General features: G+C 40.6%; 1 protein-coding gene across 3 annotated transcripts in view; it reads right to left on the bottom strand.

Moving 5' to 3' along the window:
- Window positions 1-13,296, bottom strand: part of tmem131 (transmembrane protein 131) — a 33,979-nt gene extending 20,683 nt beyond the window's left edge. Inside the window, exons 1-12 of one of the 3 annotated variants that reach the window (XM_055019976.1) lie at window positions 12,845-13,296; window positions 10,026-10,087; window positions 9,831-9,871; window positions 6,628-6,696; window positions 4,687-4,807; window positions 2,049-2,165; window positions 1,853-1,975; window positions 1,292-1,372; window positions 1,060-1,210; window positions 919-975; window positions 287-348; window positions 90-198 (exon numbers count right to left, since the gene is read on the bottom strand). In XM_055019976.1, the coding sequence (XP_054875951.1) occupies window positions 90-198; window positions 287-348; window positions 919-975; window positions 1,060-1,210; window positions 1,292-1,372; window positions 1,853-1,975; window positions 2,049-2,165; window positions 4,687-4,807; window positions 6,628-6,696; window positions 9,831-9,871; window positions 10,026-10,087; window positions 12,845-13,007 (1,156 nt within the window). In that variant the 5' untranslated portion in view covers window positions 13,008-13,296. Of the gene's footprint in view, window positions 1-89; window positions 199-286; window positions 349-918; window positions 976-1,059; window positions 1,211-1,291; window positions 1,373-1,852; window positions 1,976-2,048; window positions 2,166-4,686; window positions 4,808-6,627; window positions 6,697-8,444; window positions 9,282-9,830; window positions 9,872-10,025; window positions 10,088-12,844 lie in introns of those variants that run through there. The other 2 variants (XM_055019968.1, XM_055019986.1) reach the window with 2 other exon arrangements.
- Window positions 13,297-18,973: the final 5,677 nt, after the last annotated feature.

The following is an 18,973-nucleotide window of genomic DNA, read 5'->3' as shown; positions in this document are numbered from 1 at the left end:
TGCATGCAATTTCATTTCCCTTAGCCCTACCTACTTTTCAAAAACGAGTTCATTCCCGCCTTTAAAAGCAAACAAAAATACGCACTCACCATCAAAACTAATGGTTGCAACTTTAGTATATCTGCTCTCTCCGGCTTTGAGGGTCACCGCTTTAAAATCTACGGTGACGGCTTCATTTGATGGTGTTGTGCGAACACTCTGAGGAGAAGAAGAAACAACAAAAAACTTGTTACTTACTGCAAGTCTTCAAGGAGGAAGATTTTATGGGAGCAACGAGAATACGAACTGTGATTGGAACGTCTTTTGTTCCTGAATTTAAAAGATGGAGGTTCAGGAGTTTTGGACGATCTGTGTTGGGGAAAGAAAGCAGACAGTCAGTGTTACAACGAGTAATCCTGATATCAATATCGGTAGAGATATTGAGAAAAATTCTAGATCGAGTATCGGTGGCGATGTGCCTGATCCATCAGGGCGAATCTATTCAGTCTAATTCTATGGTTTGTGCTCTGAGCAACGTCATGTTTTATTATTTAATTTACATTATATTTAGAATCCTAATTGCTCTTTCTGAATCATTTGAAAGGTTACATGATTGATCAAGGTATTTATGTTACGTTGGCTGTTTTCCTCCTGATTGCACTGAATGAACAAATTAAAAATTTTTATATATATATTTGACCATGCTCGTGAAGCTGTTGGTGTATTCAATATGCTGTACTTGTGCAACATTATTAAATAAATGTATAATTCAGTACATTTATGTCTTCAGTTTAAAAAAGAAGAAACCTGTTGAGTCGGTTCAGCTGTTTTTCTGTAATGGATTGCTGTTGGCCAGTGTTAACCTCTGATATCGGTATCGGAAGTGAGAAATGTGGATCTGTGTGATTGCAAAAAGCGTTTTCCTGTAACTCTACATACCTTGTGATCGAAGCGTACCAAAGTCAAGCATTTCTGTGGAGGAGTATATACCGGGAGCTGCGAATAGTGATTAAGATCAAAGAGTTATGGTGATGCCGGAGGTGGATGGATGAATTCTGGATTAAAGATTTAGAAGCGGACCTGAGGTGACCTCCACCTCAACCGGGAGGATGATGAACTGGTCCTCATTTGGAGCGTTGGTTTTGATCCTGATGAAGGCCGTGTGGTTGTCCGCGTCTCTCGAAGAGAAGCTGGCTCTCATCACCCCCTTCGTCTCGAAAGGAGGAATCTCCTGGAAGGCGGAGGAGGTTGGCGCCAATGAGATAAAAAGTTGGTAAAAAAATAAAAAGTTGCATCCAGAAGAAGGACTCACCCAAAGCTTTCCGGTGCCTCCTTGTTGGCCAGTGGGAAGCTCTAAATGCAGATCTCCTCCACTGGAGTACATCTCCACCACCTGATTTTAAAAGGATCAATCAAAATGCATATAATGTCGATGTTCTGCTAATGAGCCATCATTTGATCCAGGTGCGTTAAACCAGGGAGAGAACTAAAACATGCAGGACGCCGGTCCTCCAGGTCCGATTTTGGGCACCGCTGGACTATATCAGGGCTGCCCAAGTCCAGTCCAACCTGCGACTTTTAGATGCCGCCCTTCTCCGACACACCTCAATCAACTGACTCAGCAACTTCCAGCTCTGCAGAGGCCTGATAGCGAGCAATCATTTGGTTGACTGGACTTGTGCACTTCTGGTCTACGATTAGATTGATTTGAGTAGAAATCTAAAACGACTTAAATATCAAATCGCTTGAGTTATATTGTGCAAAAGATCAAAATAACTGGTTTATAGATCAAATGATCACATTGAGGTTTGTGGGTGTAAAGTGACACAAAGTGAAAAAGTTCAAAGCGTTTGAAAGAATCTCTTTAAATTACCTGCAGCGGTTCACTGTATGGGTTGTGAATGTTTATTAGAGGGGAGAAGCTGCTGTTCACAGGGACCCGGGCCCCGATGAAGGGCCGCAGCCTGTAGGGGTTCGGGACGCCGACCCCGAAAACCTGAAGGAGACGGAGAGGCAGAATTAGTGGCGTAGTACAAACTAACCTTAGTGAGAGGTTGCTCTGTTTTTACCTGGTATGTAAACACTCCATGATGTGACGTATTAATAAATAAAGTGTTTTCTACATTTCCAACAACTCGACCAAGAAACACGACATCAAAAGATGTGTTCCCTCCAGGTGGAATTATCTATAGGAAGAACAGAAGGATATACGTAAATTTAAAAAAAAGAAAAAAATCATCCTTGATGCATCAGATGAAATAATAACCCACAAAATCATAACCTAAGGCAACACAATATTCACTATGAAAACAGTCGACGCTGTAAAAGCTTTATAGCTACAAGCTAACTTTAGCGTGCCGGTGGTGGCCGTGGTTTCAGATGGTGATTGTGGGTTTCTGCTGCAGGTTTCCCAGAAAAGATGCAATTATAGTAAAATGAGTCATTTACAAAGTCAGTTCTCACAACGACATCATGTTTAAGTTTGATGGTGTTAAGATACGGTGCACCAAACGGCACAAAATCCATCTTAAAGGAGACATCTCTGGTTCTGCAGTGTGCAGACGTTAGCAGGGCTTTTGTTTGGGTTTTTTTTTTTTTTTACCCCTTTTCCTCAATCTTGCATTAAAAAGGAAAAACACACTTTTTTCCCAAAACTAGCCTTATTTAAGACGTACTTTTTATTAAAAGTGCAGATTATTTGAAAGTGACAGTTTCTCAGAGTTTTTTTTTCATGGAATAATTGCATTGAACCTCTATGACAGAATGCCACTAAAAGTCCCAAGTATATTCTTTAGATTTGTGTCATTCAGTTGAAAACTAAGCTTTTTTTTTAAGAAAAAAAGTTATAACAACTTCCAAGAAAATGTATCCATCCCCCTTTCTTTCTGCTAAGTTTTTCAAGTTTGAATTGGTTTTAAAGTCTAAATATAGAAACAGAAATGTGGTTTCCTGTGGGAAATGCTGATCAAAATCGAAAGTTTTCTCGTGCTCTTCTTCAAAACTTCCTTTGACGTTTGTGGCTCTCAACGAGTTTTATTCAGCTGGACTCGGGGCAGGAACGTTTCTTTGGCTTGTTAAGGTTGCTGACCCCTGACCTGGACGACTCGACATTCACAACTTCCGCTTGAAATAAACTATTTTTGATCGTGGTCCAATAAAAATCCTATTGCTCCTAATCTGTGCCGTCATCAACTTGTCTCTTAACACCCGTCTGCCAACCCCCACCCCCTCAAAAAATAAAACAGCAGCATGCGAGTGTTTCTGAGCCGCCAGACTGCTAGACAGCCAGAGTATTTTAGCTGAAACATCTGCTTGGTATGTCACTATTTTAAGAAAAAACTACATGGGAGGCAAACAGCAAACCACTGAAAACTGAACCAGCTTCTCCCTCTCTCTTTTGAAACCCTCAAAAACATCTCGTTCCAACCACAAATGTCTTCCAGTTTTATTGGCGACTAAACTGCAACAAATAAAACAATTACAGGGAAGAAGTCACTGAAGATAAAAAGAAAACAAAGACTCAAAGTGGACACAAGAAATCAATTGTTTCCCTTCATCGAGAACACGCTTGCAGAAATGTAAAAGTGTTCCTTCCTACTACAGATTTCCACAAATGCCTCTTAGTATCTTTGATATCTCAGTGTTATCTCAATGAGGAAGTGTATTGCTGCTGACGCTGCTAATAAAGAAAAGCAAAGCAATAAGGACAAAAATAAGATGTGAAGTCATTGGATATGCAACATTTTACCATCCACCATGAATTATGATTATTTTCCATACATTGTGTTGACAGCCCTGCAGATGACAGTGAGAGGATTGGAAATAACACAAATGTTGACCTGCTGTTGGAGTGTGGACTTCATGTTTCTGGATTTCTAGTTCCTATTGAACCAATTCACACTGATCTGTTGACAAAGCCAGAGAAAGTATGTCTCCTCTTGTTTCATAACAGTTACACAATAAAAGGACAAATTGCATTAGAACATCAATGATTCACAGAGTATCGCTTTGAGCTAAGCTTTAAAGCTTGAATCATGAGTCACTTGCTTCTGCTTTTTTTTCTTCCAACCATTATTCAATCATCCATTGTGTGTTAAACAGCTCATCATCCTGTCATCCTGCCTTCACTGAAAGCTCTGGAAAGAGATGTCCAAGCATTTTCAGGGGAAAGCAAAGAAATGTATTTTTTCCCCAGATTTCTGACTTTAATCTTCTGAGACTTTTTCTTAATCTACCAAACAATAAATAAAGTTCAAAGATTTTAGCTAAATGAGAAAATCAGTCAATTCTTTTGTTGGGGGGAAAGAAAAAAACAAAAACAAAAAAAAAGATGCAGGCTGCACAAAATCAGTCCAGGGGCCACAAATGGCCGTTCAGGACTACAATTCCCATCGATGAGCACACGTGGCCCATATTAGCATTTCTCACATTTCTCTGTGTCTACACCCATGGTGCTCACTAGTTTACAGCAAACAAAACAGGGAAAACAAAAAAGAAAATTAAACGCTTCACCAAGTTGGGTGCAACAGCGTTTGAACTGCAGGCATTAAGTAACAGTGTGATCAGACAACATGACTGAAGATAAACAGATCATTTTCCTTCCCTTAGCAAATAACTTGTTACATTTATCAGATTCACAACAACAAGAAAAAAGACAAAAAAGAAAAAAGAAAAGAAAAATCGATTTAAAAAGTGGTGACTACTTACCCTATTCTGAAAAAAGGAGGCATGGAAATGTGCTGTTGTTGCTGATATTGATATCAAACTAATTTCTTCTGAGCTAGGATTATGTAAATAAACTTTCTCCATTTTTGGCATTCCAACCGGCCTGTGAAGGAAGACGAGAAGGTTTGTGTAAGTGCAGGTTTTCAAAAATCACCACTGTGGAGAAAAACAAAGCTCAGACGGACAAGAACTGAAACCCGACTGCAGTTTTCACATCCTTGGTTTCTACAAGGTTTTAACCTACCAGTGATGATTTTAATCAGTTCTCCTCACATAAGTACTGGGAATATTGTCATAGAGAGCAGTCAATTATTATTAACAAAATAGGGTCCCACTAACATGTTAATACAAAGACAAAAACATTAGCATCTTTCAGAAACTAGTGCGCCTGAATAAACACTAGAAAACAACCAAGATTATTTCTGCCCACAGGGTGTGAAAATTCTCAACCATGCTACTCTAATTGGGATTTTTCTTTTTACTTTTACATTTTTTAGTCGTCCAATTGTGCTAAATGTCTTTTTTTTTTTTTGTCATTGCATCTTTTTTTGTCAGAAAAAAAATAGCGATGACTGAAAAACAAAACTCTAAAATAGAGTCTGCATGTTTGAACTTTAAGAGGTCTTTTGTGTCAACTACTTAAAGTAAAATAAGAAACACAACCATCTTGTGGAGTCCGGATTCGACTCCACCGAGTTACTAGCTCCAGATTGTTAAAACGCCGTTCACAGCACACCATGGACTCTTGATTTACAAACTGTCAGGCAGCCAGCGGCTGATATGAAAATGGCACAGTATGAAAATCAAGTTCAGCTCTTGTGGTGTTTTAATCACTTTCCCTCCCACAGAAATCAGACAAGGACATTTTCAGCTTGGGCAGAAATCCGACCGTGCCCAGAACGTCATTATGGGAGGTCAAATGGACAAACTTCCAGGATCTTTCCATCCTTTGCTCTTGGGCCTTGATGAAAACTTTCAGACCTGATAAGTGGACTGAATGAAATATGTGTGTGAATGAACACAAACCAGAGTTTTTCCAAGCGAATTCCCTGAATCCTCAACAAGGAAATATATTTTAAAGAACGCTGATGTATGATTCCACAATCAGACAAGAATGTGATCTAGTGAGTAGTTGAAGATATGTAGTGGCTGTGGAGTTAGCTTCTTGTTTTCTGGGCAATCCAGAGATCAACAAGAAAAAAGGGTTTGGATCATTTTAACTGCAAAGCAAACAGGATTTTACTGGACATGTTAGAGAACTAATGTTGATTTAAATTTAAGCCTTTAAAGCGGTTTTAATATCACCTTGGATTAAATCTAAGGCAGAAAAAATATAAACGTAAGGAATGGTTGGGAGATACTGCTGTATTATAACCAAGCATAGCAAAAACTGGCATTTCTGGGGACTGTTTATGGCTGTTAGCAGCAAGTTTGTGTTTCTCTCTGAAGACTTTATCCTCCCTAGTGTCCAGCATAAACCTTTTGTTTTTTGCACACAATGCGCGTAGCCTTGTATGGTTCCTCAACAGAAGTGAACCAGTGGCAAAAACAAACAATGTGCAGCAAAATGGTGATACAATCGCACCTACACATGATAGAAAAAAAAAAGCTACCTCGCTAGCTACCAAGGATGTATTAGCATCTAATTTTGCCAGACAGAAAATCCAGTGAGAAACAAAACTTACATATGCAAGATTAAAAAGTTCTGCCAGGAAAAATTTAAGACCTCTGACTGAAGTATTTAAGGCCAACTTCAATATTTTTTTAATGAATTTAAAGACATTTCAATCCCTTCATTTTAGATACATAAATTTAAAGGACGTACAGACACCCTGCAGAATAAAAACAAACCCGACAAACAGGAAGCAAACTATGCCAAACTAACAAGTTTAATATTTCAAAGATAGAAAAAAATATACTCACTGTTCATGAAAGTCTAGCATTGGAGGTTCAAATCGTATAGGGCGGCAGTTCCCTCGATGCGGGGACGTGCTGCAAGAGACGGGAAGGTGTGACAGCAGCAAGAGCAGGCAAGTGACAGCAATATTCATGCTTCGGGTTTAGTTCAAAAGTTAGAGAGACTAGATGACCAATGAACTCCTGGTTTTTGCTTTTTTTAGGACATAAAAAATACAGTGGGATCCCTTCCCATTCGCAGCATGCCATGTATATGTCCAAAGTCTTCCCAAAACTTGGAAAATGACAACAAAAACAAAGAAAAGTAGCAGGATGGGTGCGAAAGAAGGAGCTTTCAGTGTCACTTTCAGGTTGTGGTGCTTCTCTAAACAAACTTGCTCTGCGGCTGTAAAACTCACAGAACTTGTCCAGCGACAGGTGTATCGAAACAATAGACAGAGGGGCGGCTCCCCCCGGGGGCAGAGGAAGGGAGGAAGCACACAACAGAAACGTGAGCCTTTATGTAAATCTCATGCAAAAGGAAGTTTGGAGATGGTAGACGTGGCAGTCAGCTGAACATCACGTGATTGTCTTGCCACATATATGACTAATTCATCTGTGACTAAGATTCCCCATCCGAGGCAAATATTTAATCTAACTGTGCTACCCTAATTATACCGTCTCACATTGTTCTTACAAAGGAACACGCTCGCTTTATATAACTCGCGTAATTGCGTTAACGCCGCCCTGCAGTCGGACAATTTGCTGGAGATCCGTTTCACCTTCTTTTACTACCGAGCCTCTGCTCACAAGAGCAGACAAAAGCCGGAGCGCAGCGCTCCAATAGCCAGGATATTCCGAGGCGGGATGGGTTTACATCCCTGGGGAAACAGAATGTGTCAAGCTCTAGGTGACGGGATGAACTGTCACCCAGAGCCTGTCCCCGCTTTGTGCCACTAATATAACAACTGCTGACAATATTTTTGGAGTAAAGAAAAAAAGAAAAGAAAAATAGCTTGTAGTGGCTACATTTTTCTAAGCGCTACAGAGATGAGAGAGCAGAGGCTCTTCCTCTGTGAGCTGCAGGGCCGTGCGAAAGTATTCATACGCCTTCACCAGGGCCGGACTTACATGGGTTTGGGCCCCTGGGCTGGAGCCAGTTTTGGTGCCCGATCCACCAAGGAAATATTTTTTTGCTAATGCAAGTACAGTAGTCCCACGCATCTGCAGGTTTGAACTGATGCAGGTTTATTACATCCACTAGGCAATAACATCAAGGAGTGGTTGATAAGCCTTGTGCTTTTTTTCCTGTGCGTAAAAAAATATGCATAAAAGGAAACATGCATATAGTATGTTAAGAAGGTTCATTCCAGAGGAAGAGAAAATGCTGCTTCAAACTGATTTCTGAGCTCAACACAATGAAGTAAAAGAGGAAGTGTGAGCCTTAAAAAAAAAAAAAATTCAAAACACTCCTTTGACACACCTCTGTCAACACTCGCGCTACGATTCCAAGAGATAATGACTTCATGGACTTTAACATCTCTGCATACAGTAAACCCTCCATGCACATGGAGCAAACACACGTGTAGATGTTGCATGTCGGGTGCATGTAACTGCAACTGCTGCAGACCACAAAACAGAAGCATGAAGCCACAAGTCAGCTAACTTTTACAAGCTTCCTGCCAGCCATGATGGAGAGCTGTTTTCAAGTTTGAGCACCGCTCTGTCTGTTGGACACACACCCCCATCATAACAAATCATAACAGATGCACACTGCAAGACAAAAAAAAAAAAAAAAACTAAACCTAAAAATCAGTGCAGGGTCCAACTGCAAAGAGACTCACTGTAGTTCAAACAGCATACGACTGAGGGATGTTAGGACAGTGAGTAGAAGGCAAACTTCTCCAAAGCTGTTCACTGACTGCCATGTTTGTGTACACTGAGTACGGTGGAGAGATCCTGCGGGCCGATTCAGCTCTGCCCTCCTGGACCCGAATGGAGAAGAGAGAAGAGCTCGGTGCGCTTTGGTCAGACGGGTGACTGAAAGGTTGCGGCTCACTCTGTCGCAATTTTGACTTGCCAGTTGCCCCATACCGTCGCACCTCGCTATTAAAAGTATCCCGTCTCTGCCCAGCTACACCAGCAGCTATTTTTCCAATGTTGGTCGCATTATAAGAACGGGGGTATAGCCAAGTGTACGGCAGGCGTCTCTCTCACGCACACGCATGTGCGCACAAGCACACACACACACCCTTTAAAAAAAAAAAAAAACTCTTTCTGGCTGGATATCCGACCACTCTTCCTGTTCCACTGAGAGCTCATTTTAATTGGTCGATTTTCTGCCACCTTTCAAACATCGTCCACACGTTTCTGTAAGCAGCTCATCCTCTTCCTGAATCTTAACTTGCTTTATTTATTTCAAACTAATTTAACTGTATGAAATCTCTCAGTTATTAAAACAAGAAATGTAGAATGATTAAAAGCAGTGCAAGAACAAACAAGGATTAAATTGGACATGAACTTAAAATACAGTTTATATTAATTGTGTTACAGCTTCTTTTATTTTTGTATTTACTGTTTGTACTGATTTATTAACAAAATTTGTGTCATTTGTTTTTAGCAAGACAAATAACTTATTGTCCACGAGCAACTGATGAAAAATAGCCTTTTTGCTAATTTTGTCGCATTTTAATCAAAGATATCAATACAGTTCAAATGTTAACTTAATGGGAAGCCAGTTTCACCCGTAATGCGAGAGCACATTGAGCCTCAAAAGACAGACTCCTTCCAGTTTGGCTGCCTACATAGTTGGCAATGTTTTTAAAAGTTACACCGCTCCGACTGTCAGGTAAGGTGGTGACAGGATCATGCTGTGGGGTTGTTTTGCTGTCAGGTGCACAGTGATATTGCATCCGTAGCATGAAATACAAAACGACGACAGCTAATTCATCAACTTATCCTCAAAACAAAAGGTAAGACTTTAAAAGATAAGTAGGTTTTCCAACGAGACAAACAACAGAACTGGTTTTGCAATCGATACAACAGGTGCAACTTGCTAAAGCACATTTATTCCAGATCTAGATTGGATGCATGTAAATATTTAATATTCTTTGTAATATTCTGACAGCTTGGATTATAGAAAAAGCTAAAAAATGTTAAACTTGTGCAACCAATTCTTGTTTTCAAGCTTAAACACATCATTAGAAATCAAAAGGAGAAACATGTCATACCTCTGTTGATGATATAAACTAAAATCAATGTCAGACTCTGCCTGCAAGACAAAAATCACAAAGGAATTATCAAGAAAACATGATCATTTAGTCAGAAGCTCTGCCAGCTGCATTGCATGCCAACTTAGTGTTTCTTAATCAGGTTGATAATCCTCTGTTAACATTCAGATGATGAATGGAAACATAAGGCCTTACCTGTAAAAGGCTTCCCTCACCAAAATGTAGAACCTCCAGAATTGTGTCTGACTGAATGAATGCTGTAAAAAACAACAAAAACAATTAGCTTTATTTACACCACCATCATAGCTAGAAGGGCAGCTTTTCATCTTAGTACATTTACCAACAATTAAATCAAACTTTACATTGACAAAAACTAATTAAAAAAGCACAAAACATGATGTCATTTGATGGTGCTGCAACAGTTGACGTTTTTTTTTTTTGAAAAAAAGCTTATTTGCATTGCAAAGAACCGAACATATAAATAGAAGAAGACACAGCTTTTAAATGCCAATTTCAAACTCTGGCGACAGCTGCACACTGGGCCACAATTCTAGAGAAAAGCAGAATTAGATGTCATGTAAAAATAGCTTTGTGAAACTGCTCGCATTTCCCTATTGACATATGAGAACATTTTCCGCTCAGTGCGTCTACCTCCTTGAGCCACTAGTTATAATTTCTCGTGAAGGTAATTTAAAGCTCTCTTGAAAGATTCGTGCTCCATATCTGCTCACAGCCGGGGAACGTTTGGCTTCAGCCACAGGTTACGAACTGAGGACAGCCCCGCCGAACGACGTGCCTGCGCCGCGCGTCTATTTCTGGATGTTATAAGGTGTCGGGTTGTGAAAAAGGTAGTAAATCCTTTACAATGGCGCTCTTATCAACAAGGCTTTAGAGAGGCGGACATCTTTTATTTCAACTGCGATGGGATTCCCTCAAATTAAGCCCGAAGTTTAAACTCTGCTGGTCAGATGTCTTTACTGTGTCCACCTTTTGACACAGTAAAGGAAACATTTCCTTCCTGTAAAGATTCAATTTACCAAACAAGAAAGACATTTAATCTGAGTATGTTACATCATGTTTTTGTAACTTTTTAACACTTTAAAAATGTGCAGTTTACACAATTTCATCCACTGATCCAAAGATTTGTCGTGGCATTACTTAGTAACTGTGTTACACAAACAGTGCAGCAAGAGTGTGTGTGAATGATCTGGGCGTTTGCTTGACTTAGCTTTTCCAAGTTAAGATCAGGTATTTAAAAAAAAAAAAAAAGAAAATCAGCAAAAAAAAAAGTGGCTTTCATTTCTACATTTCTACATTTGTGTGTCAAACCCATGTAATAAATAAAATTAGAAATGTATTCTCCCTAAGTACAATAATTTATGTTGAAATGTTTGTAAATATTGTGAAACTGGTATTTTGAATTAAGGTCATCATACTGTGAGAACCTCATGCCAGCCTACGCTAAGAATGGAGACACGATGTGGCTTAGAACTGAAACCCTCCAGAGGTCAACAAACCCTCAGGAGAGCAAAGATAAAACACTTTTATGAAAGAAGCCCATGAACAAAATATTAATGATTGTAAAAATGCAGAAACCAAAGTTTGAAGACAGTTGGTGAAATGCATTTATCAGCATCTCGGATTAAAGAAGACTGTGTTTTGGTTTTTTTTAATCACACCTCAGAAGGTGTGAGTCAACATGTAAAGATAGTTTTTCTTCTTAAAACCAGTTTTAAGATATTTTAACCCAACAGTGTGTGGAGCGTGTCCGTTTGTTGTTAGGTGAAGTCGGAGAAGCTGATGGCTGGTTCTTTCAGCTGGACTTCCTGAGATGTCGGCGGTTCCTCGCCAAAACAGAACTCAGCATCCAAAATGGCCATGAAAATCGTTTCTGTACAGTTTTGAAGATGCAATTTGTTAAACAAATGTGATACGACTTCCCTAAAAGTTTTAGAGCTAGCGCAAAGGGCTGCTTTAGGTTTGACATTATTCCCAAACCCAAAATTTTTACTTCAGAGAGCCACTGCAATACATTTTTCTCCACTGCATTTTCAATTGAAGCAAAGTTCAACCTGCTTAAATCCTCTTTTTGCCGCCTGATATCTTCACATCATGGCTAATGCATTTACACTGACAGCCTTTCTAAAGGCTCCCGAAGTGCAATAACCAGCTGTACTTGTGCCACAGTTTAAAACCGGGGATTTGCAGCCTTTAGTGCGGCATAAAAGTAATGAAAAAGTTGAAGCAGTCAAACACAGACGGGCTGGGAGCGGTTTCTCCTCATTGTGGAAGCACTGTAAACAGGGCACGTCTCAAAGTTTCCACAGCTGATGTTGACAGTGGATGTCACCTGTCCGTCTGGCTCTGACCTGACACGACATGACCGCAACCCGGCTGGCCAAATAACAACCTGGCCAATTTAGCCTGTGGGCCGAGCCGTCCGACATTCCCAACCTGAACCCGGGAGCGGGTCAAGTGTCAAACCGAGAAGCCACGTTTACAAAATAAAACTTCCGAGTGTCTCACCTCAGACTGGACTCGGTATGAGGAAGTCACCTCCCTGCCTTACCAGGACTATTTCTCCACCCTGACATGTCTCCATTCCAGCGCTTTCAGGTCACAGTGACGGCTTTAAGCTAAAACTAGTGTTAGCCGTGGTGCTAAGACGCAGCTCCGCACCTTTTCGGACTTCTCCAAAATGTAGTTAGCTTAACTTAGCCTTATATGGAAGGACTGAGAGCCAGCGGAGAGCCAGCGAGGAAGCTAGCGTCGCGTTTAAAGGCCACTTACAAACCAACATGTCGGTGGTTCTTTCATTGTGAACTGTGCTAATAAACAGTCTGCCATTAAACCTGGTTCATGGCAATGACGGAAAACCATTAATTCAGTGCGAGCGGGCTAGCCGTGGTAAAGTTGGCCCGCGGAGGTAAGGCTAAGCTTTACCCGCACTTCACTGAAAATGCCTGCGGAAGTTAGCGCCTGCTAACGCGGACACAGTCGGCTAAGTTACAAACCTTGTTTATCCGCCCGCGCGGCGTGAATAAAAGCAATAAATAACATCCTGAAGACTCCGACACACGCTGTTCTTCTCGTGCGGGAGCCGCGGGCTCTCTCTGGACTCGCCATGCTGCGGGTCTCCCCGTGGTTACGATAACAACCGAGCGAGTGCGCGGACATGCCCGTGGAAAGCTCTGCTGCCTCTGTCAATCATAGCCGTGAGAAGAAACACTGCGGCTCCACTGAGCAGCAGCTAACCACTCAAACAGGACGGTGGCCTCTTCTTCTGCCTCCTCCTCCCCCTCTTCCTCCTCCTCTTCTTCTTCTTCCGCCTCACGCCGCGTCACCGGTTACTACAGGCAGCAACGCATCACCCTCCCGCCTGAACCGCTGTGGAGAACAGCGCTTTTAAAAACCCGCATTTTACACGTTTCACTTCAAAGCAGCGACTCAAAGACCAAGACTTGTCAAAAGCAAAATGTCATATGTATCTAAGCAATTTGTTTTTAATTAAAGCTGCTCGTCCGTTTTTTTTGTTCAGCATCAAATTCATTCGACTCGTTTATCATTTTACCGTCTTTTTTTTTATTATTTTTTTTTTAGTTTAGCTACTTTGTTGTTGAAAATGTTATACTTGTTGAAGATGAAAAAAAATCTAAATCCAAAAACCCCCTGACATAAAGAGAAAACATGCTCTCTATTTGTTCTAGGATGTCTGAGTTGCCGGAAAAAGTCGACGTTTTGCCGAAAAGCCCCGAATTCAGAATCCAGTTTCCGAGACGGATATAAAAGCTGACTGTGATGATCTGTCAGAACTTCACGGTGTTGTCAAATGTTTGGTGTTGTCCAGCATCTAAAGTTAAACATGTTTTATTTGTGTTTGGAACTTCACGCATTCTGGTTCATTGTGTGCTCAATTGAAATCCCAGTTTAAGACAAATTATTCAGGTTTATAGATTTGAATAGAAAGAAAATGAACGTGACGCATAGTTTCTTTGAGAAAAAAAAAATTAAGACTATGTGTCCTTTTTCATTAAATTTCAGAGTGAAGCCCTTACTTTCTGCTGGTCTGACACGTGAAATTTCAACAATATCTGTAAGATATCTGTAATCATGGGACGACAAAAAGAGAACAGCGGTGCTTTTTGCAAGGCATTAGATTCCTCCAAGTAATTACTTCTTTTATCAGCTATTTACCTCGGTGAACACAGAGACAGTGAAGCCCAAAGCCATGTCATCAAGGCATCTGGTTTAGTCAACAAGCAGAAAATCTGAAGATAGATGGTTACGTTTTGGAGTGCACAAGGTAACACTTAATGCTCCAGAGCAATAAATGAGCTCAAACGGAAAAGACAACGTGATCATGACGAGTCCTGCTACTTTGGCCGGCGTGGACTTTAACCGCTGACCCTTGCTCCTCAGAAGGAGCTGCAGGGTGGCTTGAGGTGAGAGTTTCACTTCTTTTGTGGCTGTTGACACACAGAAAAAGCAGAGAACCAACTGTGAAAGGGAACGCAGAACAAACCACAGTGTCAAAGAGCAATTGTAACACAACACCAAGATAAGGTTTCACTTGTGTGATGAAGAGTGTCAAAGGTCGGTCCTTTCATGTCGTCTACTGCTACTCCTCCTCTCAATATTAATAGCAGTGAAGATAGAGTCAAAATTCCTCTTGTTGCACCTATAAAGCTATTGCTGACCAAGATGCATCGTATTTCAATGAGTTCATTGTTCCAAATCTGTCCAACATCTGTTTTCTCTATGGCTACAGTCTTGCTCGTGAGTTTCTAAACACATCTTTACTGTTCAGATCTGGCAACAAAGGTTTTAAATTTAAATCTCTGCCATATTTTTCTAATAATCTCATGAAAAATATTATTAAAAGTCAAATGTGTCTTTCTCCGCTGCCACTGATATTCTGTGGAGGATCTCTCCGGACTTTTGGAGGCATTTTGTGATCTGTTGTTATCAGCACACACAGGCATGTTAATGCTGAATTTAAGGATTACCTATGTTGGGGTTTTTGAAATTAAAGCCTGTGGCTTTAACTGACAAATCATACCGTCATGTTTTTGCACTGGTTACTGGACACATTTCTTACTCAACCAGACATAACTCTTTGCTTCACTGACAGACGCCAAGCAGTTCACCACATCGGTTCGTGAAACAGCGACAGCCTCAGGATGGATAAATCGAACTACATCTGTTTGTTTCCAAGCAAGTCGAGTTCATTAGTGAATTTCAAGTTTTCTTTAAAAAAGCTGATATTGGTAATCACATTTCATGACATTCCCGCTAGTGTCGCCACAGTTACGCTCATTGTTTGTCTTTCGAATGGGCTGTTTTGTGGTGTTGACATAACTCCGCTTCGTTAAAACAATCCATTTGACGTGGTTTTTAAGAATGTCTTAAATGGTTCTAATTTCATCGCCACCAGTTTTTTTCAGTCTTCACCTCCAGACAGAAAGGTGTCCGTCGTTGAACCGCACCGTCAGCTCAAACTGCGTCCAATGTTTTGTGACTCATGATCGTTGATCGTTTCTTACACACGTGTGAATCAGTAGGATCGCGAGTACGAGTGTTGCCTCTGCAGATTGATGGGTAATGAAATAATCAATGTTATCGACATCCATTGTACATAAACTAGCCCTTGGACGCTCTGCCAAACGCAAACAAATACTCCAGTGCAGGCCTGTTTGCTCCACCTTCAACTTTTTCTGTTCTGTCCCATCATGGAAATGTTTGAGATATGGTGACACGTGAGGTCACAAGAGGTCATTCAGGTCTGTCTTTGTGTGTAAACAAAGACAAAAAAAAAAGGACAATGAATTAGATCAGCTTAAATGAGTCACTAGAGGTTTTTGTTTTTTTTGTTCCGCATCATAAAATTAATTTTACTATTGGCAAAGATAAACTGGCAAATAAAAAAAAATAAAAAAAACAGTTTACAAAGGGAAATTTTATCTATTGAGGGCAAAAGAGACGCTCGGGGGCAGGAGTTCCCTGCCAGGGTCGAAGTTCAGAGTGAAAACTGCCACAGCCGTTTTCTGCCTAACGTTGTTCCCATGGACACGGGAGAGAATCTCGAGGTGGGAAACAGGAACGTCCACATTCTGCCTCCGCTCAATGTTTACCCGTCTTGTCTCAAAACTCATTCCTCGCCCTCCGTCTTTCTCTCGGGCGAGTTTCACGTGTAAATAGAGCGCACTGCACTGTTTACAAGCCTGGTCAGCGTTGGGTACCCAGCAGACACAGGGGACGTTTTGTGCGTCGTGTGAAGGCCTCAGAGTGAATGTTTTACCCCACACTATCAAAGATGGACTGGTTATCTTGAGGGGGCATTAATCACCACTGAGCCAGCTAGATAAGGTCTGTTGGCATTACACAGATCACAAAAGCTGACACAAGATTTATGTGGGGTTTGGGTTGCTAAAGCTTTAATAGACACTAACGTACAATTGAAAGGAAAAAGAAAACCTCTTTGGATAAAATATGCTTTACAATGTGGCCATCTACACAGCGTGTCGTACATAACTCTTTGTATTTACCTCCACTGTTTTGAGTGACGGCTGAATCCGGCTGAAGATGTGAAACAACTGCAGGGTGTAATTCTGCGAGCGTCCTATAGGGGGCAGACAAGTTCCAGCTGCAACATGGAGTCCACCTTTAATACACAAGAGCAGGACAGGACTGATGTGTTTGCCTCACAGATTTACCCGTTTTGCCCTGGTAAAGGCTAATATTTGACACTATTAAATGTCATGTTTTGTCTGTGGACAACGTGTTTATTAATTATTGTTGTTATATATATAAGTGCACTGAGGAGAGAACCGTTTCCCAATTTTGCTATGCTTGTGTACACCATAAGGAGATGAACAATGACAAAGACTCAGACTTTAAAAGGCTACCCGTCTAATTTAAGGAACATTTGTCACAGAACATTTGTCAAATATGTCGTTTTTACTTCATGTTATTCAAAGATAATTTTGCTTCGCACTACAAATCAGACACTGTAGAAAGGGCCAGACCTAGAAGGAAAAGGGGCCCTTTCTAGCCTGGGCTAGAGCCAGTTTTGGTGCCCTACATAAGAAAGAAAAGAAATATTCAAATTACAGTACATTAATAGGCAGGCCTACACTTCAGCAGGTTCAAAACATGAGATGGCTCCATGTTTGGTCCAACAAAAGTCGTACAGAAAGTTCAGAATTATTAAATATTTTAGGAGTGTACACATTAATAAAAATGTAACAATATTAAAACAACACATTATATATGAGTCTATGAGTATTTATTTATTTTTTAAAAAGTTACGATGTAAAACTTGCATTCTTTATGAAAACATTCAAAATATTTGATGCCCCCCAATTCTTGGTGCCCTGGGCTACTGCCCTGTAAGCCCTTTCTGAAGTCTGGAGAAAGACTGTAGAGAATATGTGGCTTTGGGGAGCAGATGCTGACTTAGAGGCAGGTCATTTCATCCCTTCTTACTTCTCCCTCTCTGAGAAGCCTTTCAGCACATGTTGGTCCGTTCCTCTGATCACCTTCTTTTTGCTTTTATTATGAAAAACATTTCACACACAAACTTCTGGATGCTTGCCATTTCAAGGAAACCAATTACTTCCTTAATTTCATTCAAGGGAGTAGTGTGTTTAAAGGTGTTTAGCTCTGGCCGAGTAATTCCAGCCTTTTGGCTTATAAACTTGATGTTTTACTCACCTTTGAAACAGTTTTAAGAAAAAAAAACGTGATAAAATTGATCCCCAGAATGACCGTGGTGTAGAGGGTTTTTTTTGTTATATTTTAAAAAGTTTTTTTAATATAGTTGACAGGAAAATTGAAAATATCACTTCATGATTATGTATCATTGGAAGACTGGAAAATTAATACCTGAACTCCAACTATAATGTCTTAAAAAAAGGCAATTACATTTTTTTTTTAAATATAAGTAAACAATACTTAGCCTGGTGGGGCACAAGTAAAGCCTGGCAGCCCGCCAGGCTCATAATACACTGGGGGAAACCTCGACTAATATAGTAATGCTTTTCAACAACCTGAAGAAGTGGAATATTGTTAAGTAGGGAATTTGAAAGTTGTCATTTCCACACATCTTGTTAGCATGAAAGGCTGTCAGATTGGAAATCAAAAATATGAACGCAGGCATAAATAAGAGACTTGGGAGCTAACGTCCTCTGCTGAAACCGGAACATTGGTCAACATTTTTGATTATTTTGATGGTGGCATTTGACAAAGTGCGCCATTTACTGCTTGTTTCATATGAAGTTCTGTATATGGCGTATTGCACTTTGAAATGCTGAGGACAAAAATATTTCTATTCTGAACAAGTTCAACACCATAAGACGCAAAATCCAACAGCGGCGGTTCTTCATCAGCCTTCATCAAAAACGAATCTCACAAGCAAGAATAAACAATAGACCCTAAAAATGTATTAGAACTGGCATCCAAAATCTTTGATTCCTTCTTCGAAACGAGACAAGCCAAGGTTGCTCCTTGTAAGGAAACTGTACTTCATATTATACGACTTTGTTGCACAATTTTTCCCTTGTTTCCATGACGTCGGAGATCCCAGTGAAGCCCGATCGCGTTTCGTTTCAGACCGCAACAAAGTGACAAGAAGTTTGACTTGGTCAGATCTAATTTGTCTTGATTAGATGATGTTCGAGCACATGAGTGATACTTTAATTAAGGCCCAACTTTGTGGTGAGCATTTTTCATCGCAAGAGCTTTTTTTTCATAAGGCCTAGCTGCCTGACAAAAGATCTCTTTCACTAAACACCTAGCTTTAAATAACGACACTATGTGATGTCATGCTTGGTTGTTTTGCTCATTTGTGCGCTTAGCACGCAGCGGTTTGTCACTGAAGGAGCTCCGTAGTTCAGCAACAGCTTCATGCATGGAGTGGGAAACGCTGTTCATCAGTGTGAAGTCACCCAGAGTCCTTGTGTCTACCAACATCTGCACTGCACTGCTGGGTCATCTCTGGGTCAGAGCCGGCCTTCCCGGTGAGCTCAGCTGACCTTCTTTCCACGCATATTTTGGTGTTTTATAGCAAAGTGCAGCTTCCTAGAGAAACAACTGCACTTTGGAAAAGCTCAGATTCAAGATGGCGTGAGGGCTCCTTGACTTTC

The sequence above is a fragment of the Poeciliopsis prolifica genome, unplaced genomic scaffold (assembly GCF_027474105.1).
Source record: "Poeciliopsis prolifica strain line A6 unplaced genomic scaffold, Auburn_PproV2 SCAFFOLD002, whole genome shotgun sequence".
NCBI lineage: Eukaryota > Metazoa > Chordata > Actinopteri > Cyprinodontiformes > Poeciliidae > Poeciliopsis > Poeciliopsis prolifica.
This window is presented reverse-complemented; position numbering and strand designations above follow the sequence as displayed.